At 53.7% G+C, this 11,936-nt stretch overlaps 1 protein-coding gene across 2 annotated transcripts; it reads right to left on the minus strand.

Moving 5' to 3' along the window:
- Positions 1-435: 435 nt before the first annotated feature.
- IRF8 (interferon regulatory factor 8) lies at positions 436-9,376 on the minus strand. Of its 2 annotated transcripts, XM_086621014.1 has the most exons (9): positions 9,361-9,376; positions 7,443-7,617; positions 6,082-6,265; positions 4,947-5,035; positions 4,348-4,459; positions 3,968-4,015; positions 3,128-3,514; positions 2,704-2,819; positions 436-1,643 (listed from the first exon to the last, which is right to left on the minus strand). In XM_086621014.1, the coding sequence occupies exons 2-9, from the start codon at positions 7,614-7,616 to the stop codon at positions 1,470-1,472; spliced, it is 1,284 nt and encodes a 427-aa protein (XP_086477140.1). In that variant the 5' UTR covers position 7,617; positions 9,361-9,376; the 3' UTR covers positions 436-1,469. The 2 variants fall into 2 exon arrangements, with proteins under 2 accessions (XP_086477140.1, XP_009990260.2); XM_009991958.2 differs by lacking the exon at positions 9,361-9,376 and having other exon boundaries at positions 7,443-8,995.
- Positions 9,377-11,936: the final 2,560 nt, after the last annotated feature.

Raw genomic sequence — 11,936 nt, forward strand, 5'->3', positions numbered from 1 at the left:
GAAAGGTGGAAGAAGACAATGGGGAAAATCTTCACCAGGCAATGAAGGGGGAAGGGACTATAGTATGTCTCTGAGAAGGACCATAAATAACTGCCTCTCCATCCCATGACCTTGGAGCATCATGGTCCATTCAGGTCAACGCTGTGGCAGATGAACAGGGACTTATCTTCATGCTCCCTTGAATCAAGGCCCAACAGGTGACACCCTTTTCCTCCCTTCATTGCATTCCAGCATTTTGGCTCGTTCCTCTCCTGCCCCAGAGATGAAGTTGGGCAGTTATGGAGCAGGAGGGAGGTGACAGAGGCTTAACACAGACCCCACCACAGGGAAGACCAGGGCAGGAGCAAGTCAGGGATACCAAGCTCTCCCCTCTGGGGATTTAACACCCCACTCATTGCAACACACACACACACAAAAATCACATTGCAAGAGAAATACAAAATATAGCACTTTAATCGCAGGAAGATAAAAAAATTACAAAAAAAAAATATTTTTTTATAAACCTCAGGCATAAAATAAATAGGCAGCTTAGTCGCACACACACATGTGCGGTCCTGGCTGGTGTCAGCTGCAAGGCAGGAGCGCCGCACCCCAGCAGCTCCCAGAGCTGGGTGCACACACAATCATGGTAACAAGGATTTACACATGGGTGCTGCTGCCTGGTCATGCTTGAGAGAGACCAACACGTGCGTCTGGGCGGGTGAAGCCAACCTATTCACACTACGCTGCAATCTTTAATATTAAAGATATTATACATTTACATAAACTCTGTCTCTGGTTAGGAAAAATTAAGATTCCCAAGTTCTTATATTCAACATTTACAAATATCTCTGTGTTGGTTTCCAAATCTCAAAATATTTTTGTGTTACATATAAACCCCACAGCAAAAATAAAGAGGAATTTGAGAAGGTTCTCCTTAGAATGCATACCCTATCCTCCATCAGCAGGATGCTTTGGGAAAAGAAAAAAAACCACAATTTCTGGAAAAGAATTTCCTACATTTGAACATTTTAAGGTTGTTCCAAGGGTCACCTGCTGCCCAATGGCCACCTCCTACCCAATGGCCATTCTGAGCAAGGTCCAAGCTGCAGATTGCTCTGGCAGGTCATTAGAGCTGTTGATTTTGGGTTCTGCTTGACTGGCCATCACCAAAGGCAACACAAAGCACTCCCAGCCCTGACCTTCCCGCATGCTCCCTCCTCCCTCTGCCAGTAGCTACAGACAACAGCACATGGACTATCCTGCTTGCTACAAAAGTCATTTTTATCAGGAAAGCATCTGCGGGACAGACACTAAGCATCCAACCTACTGTCTCACAGCAATTTTTGCTGCTGTATTTATACACACTCTGGACTGGGAACAGCAAAGAACAAAACCCAACTTTCCAAAAGGGGAATTTAGGCACTAATGGGACCAAACGGAGTCTAGATGAACCCAAACCACCACACTTTGTCTGCGGAGAAGGCGGCTCAGACAGCAATCTGTTGGTTTTCTCTGAAGAGCGGTCGCTGGTGCGTCGCACAGATGTCCTGGAAGATCCTGTACACCTGGTCATGCTGTGTCTCATCAGCTATGGGGAACATGGGGCTGCTGCTGGTCTTCCCAGCCTCCTCCACCACCTGCCTGACATACAGCTGCTCCACCTACGCAAAAGGAAGAGTCATGAAGACACTGAACAAAGAGGAACCTCTTTGGGCATCTCCCATTGCTGTTATCCACCCCATCAGCAGGGCTTGGGGTGGGAGAGACATAGCAGAGCAGTCGTGCCAAAGAGACCCAGGTGACCAGGTCCAGCCAGGCCAACAGGTCCAACTCCACAAGCCACCTTGGCACAAGCACTTCTAGGAGAAAAGGAGCAGTCACACAGGGAGGTGAGGACAGCCTGGGGTATGTCCCAGCACATGCAAAGTGATGCCTGGTTCAGACACCCAAGGCAAGAAGAGGTGACCAGGTCAGACTAAGTTGTGCAGGGAGACACAAGACCAGTCTCTGAGCTTGTAAAATCCCCTCCAGGACCTCACAGACCTAGTGGGTCTCTGCTTGCTCAAGAATAGGTGCAACACTCTCCCTGTGCCCTCTGTGCCATGTTCCTGATGCCACAGCCTTGTTGGCCCAAGGGGGTCCCACACTGAATGCAGGCTCCAGAAACACCCTATGCATGCCCCAAGGCTTTGAGATCTCAGAATTGCTCCAGCTTCTCCAGGGAGAAGTTTCTGGCCAGGGCGATGAGGACTGCCCTCTCATCCCATCCCCTCCTTCACCCTCCTGAAGGTTTCCCCAACCCCACTGCTGTCCACCATGGTTGTTCACCACATCTGTTGGCTGTTCAGCTTGAGGCTGTCCCTTAACTCAACCATTCCAGGGATTTATCCCCCCATTTCCCACAGGAGAGGGAAGAGGTCCCAATGCCAAGGAGCAGAAACAGGAGGAAGGGAAAAGATTTCCTTGGGAAACTGTTTGCAAACATGATCTACCCAGATCAAGGGGTCTCTGACAAGCAACAGCCCAAGCACCTCTCAGGAGGCAGCGGATAAGCCAATACTCATGCCACACCTGCCACCCCACCAATTCAGGCACACAAATGGGCTGTGGCTCCAGGGGCTGAAGCTAGAGTCCTACTTGTGAAGGGGAGGAAAGGGGCAATACAGTCCAAGAAAAGGTAAGAAATTCAGCAGCAGAGCTCCAAAGGGCAGCCCTCCGTACCTGGACGAGGATGAGCTTACACCGCAGCGGCACCGCATCCGGGAACTCCTCTCCGAAGCACAGCATGACTCTGCTGTCGGGGAAGCGGCTCTGGTTGTTGTAATACTGCTGCAGCTCTGCAAGGAGAGGGCAATGGTCAGAAGCTGCCAGTCTTTCTACGCAGCTTTGGGACCAGGCAGCCTGCCGTGGAAGAAAGCTGTGGTCTCAAGAGAAGCCAGCTTTGGTGTGCAAAGCCTTCAAGTGAAAGGGATTTGCTAAGTGACACAAAACTCTGGGTTATTCCTTCCTAGATCTGGTAGCATCAGCTACTCATCCAGAGCACTTGGGTAACCCATCAGCGATGGACAGTGATAACTTCAAAGCACTCCACCCTCCCAACCCTACCAAGTGGAAGAAGAGAAAGATGGGGAATGGTCCTACAAACCTCTGAAGAATAAGTTGGTGTCAAATATCTTCGCCACCTCATCCCGGTCCAGTTTGTTGGGCCTATCCTTGTAGACCATGGTGTTCCCGCTCCAGAAGACCCTGCCCTGGCACAGCCTCTTGATGAAGATGCCCTGCTTGTTGCTGTGCAGCAGGACACCCCTCTCCAGGTGCCCAAAAAGCTTCCTGGTGATCTGCTTCTGACGGTCATTTTGGATGGCGTCGGCCGAGGGAAATTGGACGTGCTCCAGAGCATCTGGGGCATACAGCTTCTCGCCGTGGCTGGAGGGCTGGCTGAGCGAGATCCGACAGCCCTCGGTGCACGAGGTGGTGATGTGGCCCACCAGCCTCCCGCCATAGTAGAAGCTGATCACCATCTGGGAGTAACCTGGGAGGGACGGGCACATACACCACCCATCAGAAGATGAACCCTGCCAACTCCTCACTGCAATTCCCAGACCCTGTGAGAGCAGCAAAGTTTCCTGGGAGCAAAGCCTCACTCGATGGAGGAGACCTCCCTACTTGCTAGAGGACATCTCCAGCACTCCACCTGGTACTAGCACTGATCAGCAATGAGACCTCCCGATACCAAACCCCTTCCCGTGGGCAGATTCCACCACAGCTGATCCCAGCATCTCAGGGCTACGGCTGACAGGCAGAACACATCCCTGCTCAGTGTGCAAACCCTGTGGGTGCTCAGTGGGGTGCACCACCTCCCAAACCCAGAGCAAAGCCTTCCCCGAGGCAGAGAGCAGAGTCAGAGCCACCTTGGGCCACCACGCGAGGCCAAGCCCAGATGGCCTTTTGGTAGCCACAACCCAGAGCCGAGGAGCTGCCTTACCCGAATGCTGCTGCTCGTAGCCCGAGTATCCGTTCATCAGTGGCAACGCTGTGGGCAGAGAAAGCAAAGCTGTGCCTTTGTGTCCAGACCACCATATCCCCCCCACCACCAGCCCCCCACTCTTCTCTCCCAGTCACATCAGGTTTCCCAGCACCCACACAGGAGATGCCAGCAAATACTCCTGGGTGGACTTAATCATGTGCAATGCACACTGTTGGGTGCCTGGTACCAAGCACAGTGCTCATAATTAGTACTTTAAGCACTGCTAATGAGGAAAATAAGATACAGCTGTTGTCCATTATCCATTGCTGTACAGGCAGTTTTTTCCAGCTCCAAACAAAAAGTTCTGTTAAACACTGCACACACTGGAGGCTGCTTACCAGGGCTGGGCTGCTGCACCCACCAGTCAGGTATCAGGGGGTTTCTGCAGGTCTCGTGGGGGGGTGAGGGGCTCCTCTTGATGATCCCCAGGTATTCATCTACACCGGGGGGCTGTATGAGACCAGACACTGAGATCAGAGCAGGTTTGATACCTCGGGGAGCCGCTGCCCTGCACCAAGACACCTGCAGTGCTTGGAGAGGGTCCAAATGGCAACACCAACAGGATGCCACTGAATTTTTTGGGGTTGGAAAGAGCAAGTTTGGCATTCCCCAGGCATTTCACTCAAATAACACCCTCAAGAAGTACCAAGCAGAAGCAGCCCAATATGACATGGCCAAGAAGGGAACCAGAGCTGCAAAACAGCCTCTGTTTCCCAGCAAAGCTCTTGCCACCCCCCCCAAGATGCAAATCAAAAGCACGAGCCATTCATCAGCAACCGTGTCCCAGCACCAGCTCACACGAATGAGCTGCAAAACTCAGCATCACTCCCCAGGCCAATTCCCACAGCTTTGCAGGCTGAATTTTAGGAATGCAATGCAGGCAACTCCATCAGTCCACCTCTGGCCAAGGTGACCTGCAGCCACGGTGAGGGCTCACCTCTTTAATGAGGTCATCGATGGCAGAGGAACTGCAGTCCATCTCCGTGATGTCGTTCAGGTTGCTCCCATTGGCAATGCCCGCTTTGCCTGGAAGGAGAGGCCGGGATGCAGCGGGTGCACCCACCTCGCCGCCGCAGCTCGCCTCGCCGACGGGTTTTTAGAAACCCTTCGCCCCGTGAAAGTTATGAAACCGAGAACCACAGCGCAGCGGAGCCACGTAACAGCACCTCAGGGAGGGGGGGATGCTCACAGCCCCCTCCGGAGCTGCTTTTCAGGACCAAAAACCAGTTTGCAACCCACCACCCCAGTGCATAGAGACCAGCAGCAAAGCAAACTGAAAATCCAGCCCGTAGCAGAGAGAGCTGGAGCAGAGGGTCAAGAGGGGTGGTTTTTCTGAGCACCCCAGAGACTGGGGTGGCTGCTGCTGCTTCTCCTTTTTCCGTCAGCCGCCCCGAGCAGAGTCACGCTGCCGGTGGGAACCTGCAGTGCCATTTGCATAGCAGCGGTGCAACCCCGGTGTGAACGCGCTGGAGGAGACCGAGATGCTAAAGGCAGATTTCCTGACAGTGAGATTATTTTTTTTTTCACAAGTTTGGGGTTTTTTTTTACTTAAAAAAAGGAAAAGCACACACACACCTAACCACAGAGATATACTTAGCACAACCTGCACCGCACCGGACATCGCAGCAGCAACTGCTCTCTGCGAAATTACTGCTACTCTAATCACTGCTGGCAAGAGAGAAGGGATTTATTGCAGCTCCCTGCCATGCATCAGGGGCAGGAGTTGGGAAGACAAGGGGTTGGGGCTCAATTATCCTTCCAAGGCAAGGAAAGATTTTGGATTTGCCCTTACAACATCCTTATGGGATGGAAGTTCACGCGATGCTGCCGTTATCCCCTATTTCCTAGGCAGCTGTTTAAAGGCATAGAATATAGCCTGTCCTTCCTCCTCCCCTCCCTGCCACTGCAGTGACACAGGGGACATCTTCTGCAAAGCAGGACAAGCCAAGTGTCACGGCACAAGAGCTGAGTCTGGCCAGGAAGCTCCACTCAGATGTAGGTCAGTGGCACAAGCCTGCAGTTACCCACAGGACCAACCTGCACCAGGGTCAGTCCCTTATCAGGGCACTCACGTTTCTGTTCCTCCTCCGGCACGATCCTGTAGACCTTGTAGGGCTCCGAGATGTCCAGCTGGGATCTGTCTGTCACCTCCTCGAAGTCAGGGCTCTTGTTCAAGGCACAGCGCAGTCGCGTCTTCCACGTGGCCGGCTCTGCTTTGTCACCTTCTTTGAACTTGCCTTTGAAAACAGCCCAGGCCTAAACCAAAACAACAACAACAAAAAAATCCTCCATGTGAGCTCTGTAAATCTCTTCAATCCTCAAAGCAAAGGAGCTGGGGCTGCAGAGAGCATTTTTCTCTCCCCACCTCTGCCCCTCGCACCCTCACAACAATCCCAGGTGTATTCGTTGTTTTGCTCCTGGACTGCAGACACACAAGGACAGGTATGTGGGTTGTGAGCAGCATCACCTGCCCCGGGCACAGGAAGGGCTGCAGCACCCAGGTTCTAAAAAGCAGAGGTCAAGGTCATAATATGCAGCTTCATCTCCGCACCAGCAGGTCGGGAGCTGCTGGGGATGCGAGGAATCCCTGCTGAAGCAGTGGTGTTCCTAATGACCTGGTAACACCTCAATTAAAAAGAAAATATAAATCAAAGTAAGCCTCATTTTCCAGCTCCTGACTGACAAGCGAAAGCTGGTTTTTTTTTTAAGATCCAAGTGTCATTCGTGCTTTTGGTGGGATTTTACCACATTCTGCCACTGAAGGGACACTGAAGACGTGCACAATGGAGACTGCAAAACATGTATTATTTTTTAAAATATACACATCTATTTATTTTATAGATATTTAAATATTTTCAGATGGCTGAATTCAATGCCATCCTCATAACTGAATGCTCCCAAATCAGCTGTCACTGCCCTGAAAGTGAACTCACTCAACAGTACAGATATTTGGAAGCAGGAGCAGAGGGAAGGGAATTCCTGGGGAAGAGCCTGACCTTTTTGGTTTGGGATGGAATTTTCCAATTTTTCCTCCAAAGTGGAAATCCCTCCCTCCCCTTCAGTGAAATCCAAAACGTCCTTCCCTCCTGCAAAGTCTTTTTTAAATGATAAATCAAGCCTTTTATCAAGAATAGTCTGGTAAGTTTAGAGCAGCTCAAAAGAAGCACGTCAAGCTCCTTCCCATGTCAGACCAGGATTCGAATATGCTGAAAACAAACCTAAACCTGGCACCAGCGTTGGGCAAAGAGGAACAAATACCCCCAAAGGAGCCTGGGAGACCAACTGCTGGGTGAAGCATCTCCCACTGGGGTTAGAGATGCAAAATCCACAGACAGGATGGACACCTCCCACCAGTGGGACTGTCAGCAGGGGCAAAACCAGCATCGCTGAGCCCAGGAACCATGGAGAAAAGGCATTAACCATCTGTCCCTACCTTGAAAATAGAGGCATCCACCTCCTGGTTGTAGTCCTGCTTCCCAGCATGTTTCCACGGGATGCGGAACATGGTTTTCTCCTCATTCTCCCAGATGAGCCCAGGGTACAGCTCGCTGTCGATCTGCTCGATCAGCCACTGCCGGAGCCGTCGCCCGCTGTTGCGGTCACACATCCTGGATGGAGCAAGAGGTCCAAGCCCCGTTAGTTCCCCTAGCACCATCCCACCACAACTGGGGTACAAGGGATTGTGCCAGGCTCTGGTTTGCCACGTGCGCAGCTGGTAGTGGCACTGTCTGCAGAGACAAACAGTGCTGCAAGTCCCACATACCAATACCTGTACATTAAATTGTCCCCCCCTGCTTCTTTTTTTAAAGGCAATTTCCTCTGAATTACTACAAATTCTTCCTCCAGCTCTATCAAAGCTCTGCTGATAGAAACAGGCTGACTCGGTGCTCTGCTTACTCCTATTTTTGCTGCGGGACAAGTCACACTGGAAGCAGACAGACAGGGATTAAAGCACCCAGTTGTGCTGTCACCCAAGCAAGTGACACCGGACAGGCCACCCCAGGGCAGACAAGAGCCAAGTGCTGTCCCCAGCTGGTCTTGGGACAAGGATCTGTCCCAGAGGAGACAGCAGCCCCTTCAACTGGGCCACTGCCTATTTGGGAAGCGAGTACCGGTCCAGGCAGCACCCGGAGTCACCACAGGGATGGATGCCACATAACCAATCCTCTCGAACAGATCAGGACTGGGACGGAGCAGGGTGAAGTCAAGCTGCCCTTGCTGCTGACCTCAGCTTGTTTTTAGCCAAAACCACTGGGTGACTCCATGGAGGATCCAGGGGAAAGCTTCTCCCACCCAGCTGGAAGCAGAGTGCCAGGCTCTACCCTCCCAGTATCCCCCATCACCTCCCAAGACCTGCAGGGTCTTCAGGAGTCAGTGGCCCAGCAGAAGAGACCAGTAGCCCTAAAATCAGCCCTCCAAGCCTTTTGATCTCACAGCCTTCCTCCAGATTTTACCAGACTGCCTCTCCCTCGTTCTTTTTTTATTTACTGCCCCATGAGAAGGTTTTGGGGAGAAGATGAGGACGCTCCTGGCACAGCCTGAGACCTGGTGGTCCCTTTGCCACGTGCTCACACCAGCTCAGTGCCACCAACTCCTGTCCCTTGCCCAGTGCCCTGTTGCTGCACAGCAGGACACACAGACCTCCCTGGCCATCCACAACTCAGCCCCTGCGTTTAGGGATGGTGACAGCTAACACCCCCTGCCAAAACAACGCCAAGGGCACACAGCCCTGGATCCCAGCTGCCCCTCCAGGCCAGGATGCCCAAAAACACCTGCCAGAGCATTTCCCCAGAGGGATGAGGTTACCCACAGCCTCTCCGCAGGCTCCCGCACCGAACACCTTACACCTGAGTTACACCAACATAAGGACCATCAGAAACGGTCACTGTAATGGGACTCTTCTAATTCAGCTCATTTCCTAGAAAGCCTGCTCCCATCGCTGGCAGAGGCCAGAACTCCACTCCCCCTCCACGGAAGGCTGAGCAAACCCTCCAGACCGCTGCCACCGACCCAAGCCAGCCCACACCGGGCACGGTCACGGAGTCCGTCCCGCGCAGCGAGCCGCGCACCGACCCCACACCGCGAGGGACGCGCAGCCGGAGAACCCGGCGGGCAGAGGCAGCACCGCACTATCACCCCGCACCCCATCGCCAACCCACCCATCCCGGGCTTTCACCCTGGGGCGGCACCTCTCGCGAACCCATCGCCGCTCAGCATCACGCGGGCTCAGCCCGTGTGCCCCCGCACGCACGGGGCCGGGTTCATCCCACATCCCGCCTGCCTCCAGCACCCCACCACGCCGGTCCCCTGCCCGCCAGCCCCCCGCAGGGAGCGCCGGAACCCGCCGCTACCTGCCCTCCGCGCTGCTCCGCGCCGCTGCCCGCGCCGCGCCCGGCGCCCGCCTTTTATAGAAGCATGGGGGGGCGGGCCCGCTAGAGACCCCGCCCCTGAGCCGTCCAGCCAATAGCCAGCCGCTCCCCCCCTTCGTACCTGCTCCTTCCAATGGGGAGCCGTCTCTGTCTCCGGCTGCCCAATGAGGAGCCGCCTAGTGGGGCTCGAGCGGCCGGCGCCGTTTTCTGTGAAGCGCGCGCCTTTCCGAGAAATCAGCCGGCTGGGGGCGGGGCCTGCGCGGGGAAGGGGCGGGGCCGGGCCGGGGAAGGGGCGGGGCCGGGCGGGGAAGGGGCGGGGCCTGCGCGGGGCGGACCCGCCCAGGTGGGGCTCCCGGGCCGGTGCATCCCGGCTGGAATGCCGTGTCCCGGCCGTCCGCAGCCCCAGGCGGGTCCATCCGAGCTCAGCCTCTCCCAAACCAGCCTCCCCAGGCCCAGATCGGTCCATTCCCGATCCCAGATGGGTCCGTCCCCAGTCCCAGACCAATCTTCCCCAGTCCCAGAACAATCAATCCCCAGTCCCAGCCCAGTCTATCCCCAGACCGACATCAGTCTCCCCAGTCCTGGATCAGTCCATCCCCAGCTCCAGACCAGTCTCCCCAGTTCCAGATAGGTCCATCCGCAATCCCAAACCAGTCTCCCCAGTCCCAGATCAGTCCATTCCCAGACCCACATCAGTCTCCCCAGTCCCAGATCAGTCAATCTCCAGTCCCAGATTGGTCCAACGCCCGTTCCAAATTGGTCCATTCCCAGACTCAGACCAGTCTCCCCATTTCCAGATTAATCCATCCCCAGTCCCAGATCAGTCTCCTCAGTCCCAGACTGGTCTCCCCAATCCCAGATCAGTCCAGTCCCAGATCAATCCATCCCCAGTCCCAGACCAGTCTTCCCAGTCCCAGATGGGTCCACCCCCAGCCCCAGCCAAAGCCCCAGCTCATTCCATCCCTGGGCAGTTTCCAGTTCCCTCCTGGATCAACCCCTGGTGCTGGGTCGGTCCCTCCCTTGCTGTCCCCAGCCAGGATCAGTGCCCAGCAGCCCCAGCCCAGACCGGACGTGCCCAGTCAGGGCCACGGGCAGCAGCAAAGTGTAAAGGACCATCTGCAGCCTGACTTCAGAGTGGGGTTTTTTTTTGGGATTACCAGATTACACACACATTTCTTGGAAGAAAACCATAATTACTCCCGTGTGGGTCATACAGAGAAATGGGAAATGTATGGAGCTGCACAGATGGTATAATAAAAATCCTGATTTAAGGTACACAACCTTTACTGTCATTTCTAATAATTATGGAACAGCCCGTGGTTTTAAACACCCGGCTGATCCTAACCAGTTGCCCCCTGTGAGATTTGGGGAGAGCCAAAAACATCTTTCACAATCAGATATGGTTAAGAGGTTAATTTCTTTTTTTTTTTTTTTTTACCAAGAAACAAGTTAAGCTTTGCAGGGGGGGTCACATCGCCATCCCCCGTGGCACCGGTCCTCCCTCCCTGCATCAACCAGAGATCCCCCTTCCAGTAAAAAATTATTTCAAAGTTCCTGCATATTCACGATATTTTGAAGAGGCTTCGTATAATCAAGCCTCTCCATCCTCTCTGCAGCCCAACAAGCTGGAGACTAATTCCAACCCCGTTGCCAGCCAGGTGATTCCATCACCTCCGGCTTTGTTTTGACTCCACGACTTCATGAGCAGCCTGGAAAGGCAAAACCTCAATTCCCTGGGGCTGAAGGAGATCCCAACAGGAGGAAGATAAAATAATAACTCCCTTAAAAATAAGTTTTTCAGCCGCTGACGGTGCTGGGAGCGCGATACCTCGCAGCCCTGGGAGAGGCTGGCAAGGGAAAACACGAAACACACCCTGGGGCAGGCAGCACGGCCGGGGATTTCTTGCAAACTATTTCCCTGTATTCAAGCAGCATCCCAGGAAACTCATTCACGCTTCAGCAGAGCAATTTTCGCCGCATCATCCATGAGATGCGGGAGAGCTGAGCGGCAAAGGGTGCAGTGGTCTTTGTGATGAGGAAAGAAGTGGAAATCAGCCTGGTTTTACCTGCTTCAGGGTTTACCTTCCAGTGCCCAGAAGTCCAAAAGCCACCACAGGTCCTGCTCATGCAGACCAGAGTGGAAAAATATATCTATTTGCCTGGGACATCCCTCAAATTCAAGGGAAATTGGGTTTAGGAGGTGTTATTTGGGCAACAGTTGTTGCTGTGACGCCAGGCATGGGCGATGCTGCGGCTTACGGGGATCATCCCTTGTGATTCCCAAAACCAGGGGGATTTTTCCAGGGGTAACAGCCACTTTGGTTGTTTCCTTGGGGAACATTTGCATCCCGGGATGGCCGGTCATGGGCTGGAAAAGAGGCACGGCCATCCAGGCTGGCGCAGGTGACGGGACGGCAGCTCTCCGTGGACGTTATCACACCTCCTGCAAATCTAATCTCTGCTTATCACATATCTCCGATGACTTCCTATTAACACCAGAAACCAACTTTCTTCTTTTTTTTTTTTTTTTTTTTTTCCCTCTGTGCAAGTTCCATTTT

Source organism: Tauraco erythrolophus, chromosome 15 (genome assembly GCF_009769465.1).
Source record: "Tauraco erythrolophus isolate bTauEry1 chromosome 15, bTauEry1.pri, whole genome shotgun sequence".
Classification (NCBI taxonomy): domain Eukaryota; kingdom Metazoa; phylum Chordata; class Aves; order Musophagiformes; family Musophagidae; genus Tauraco; species Tauraco erythrolophus.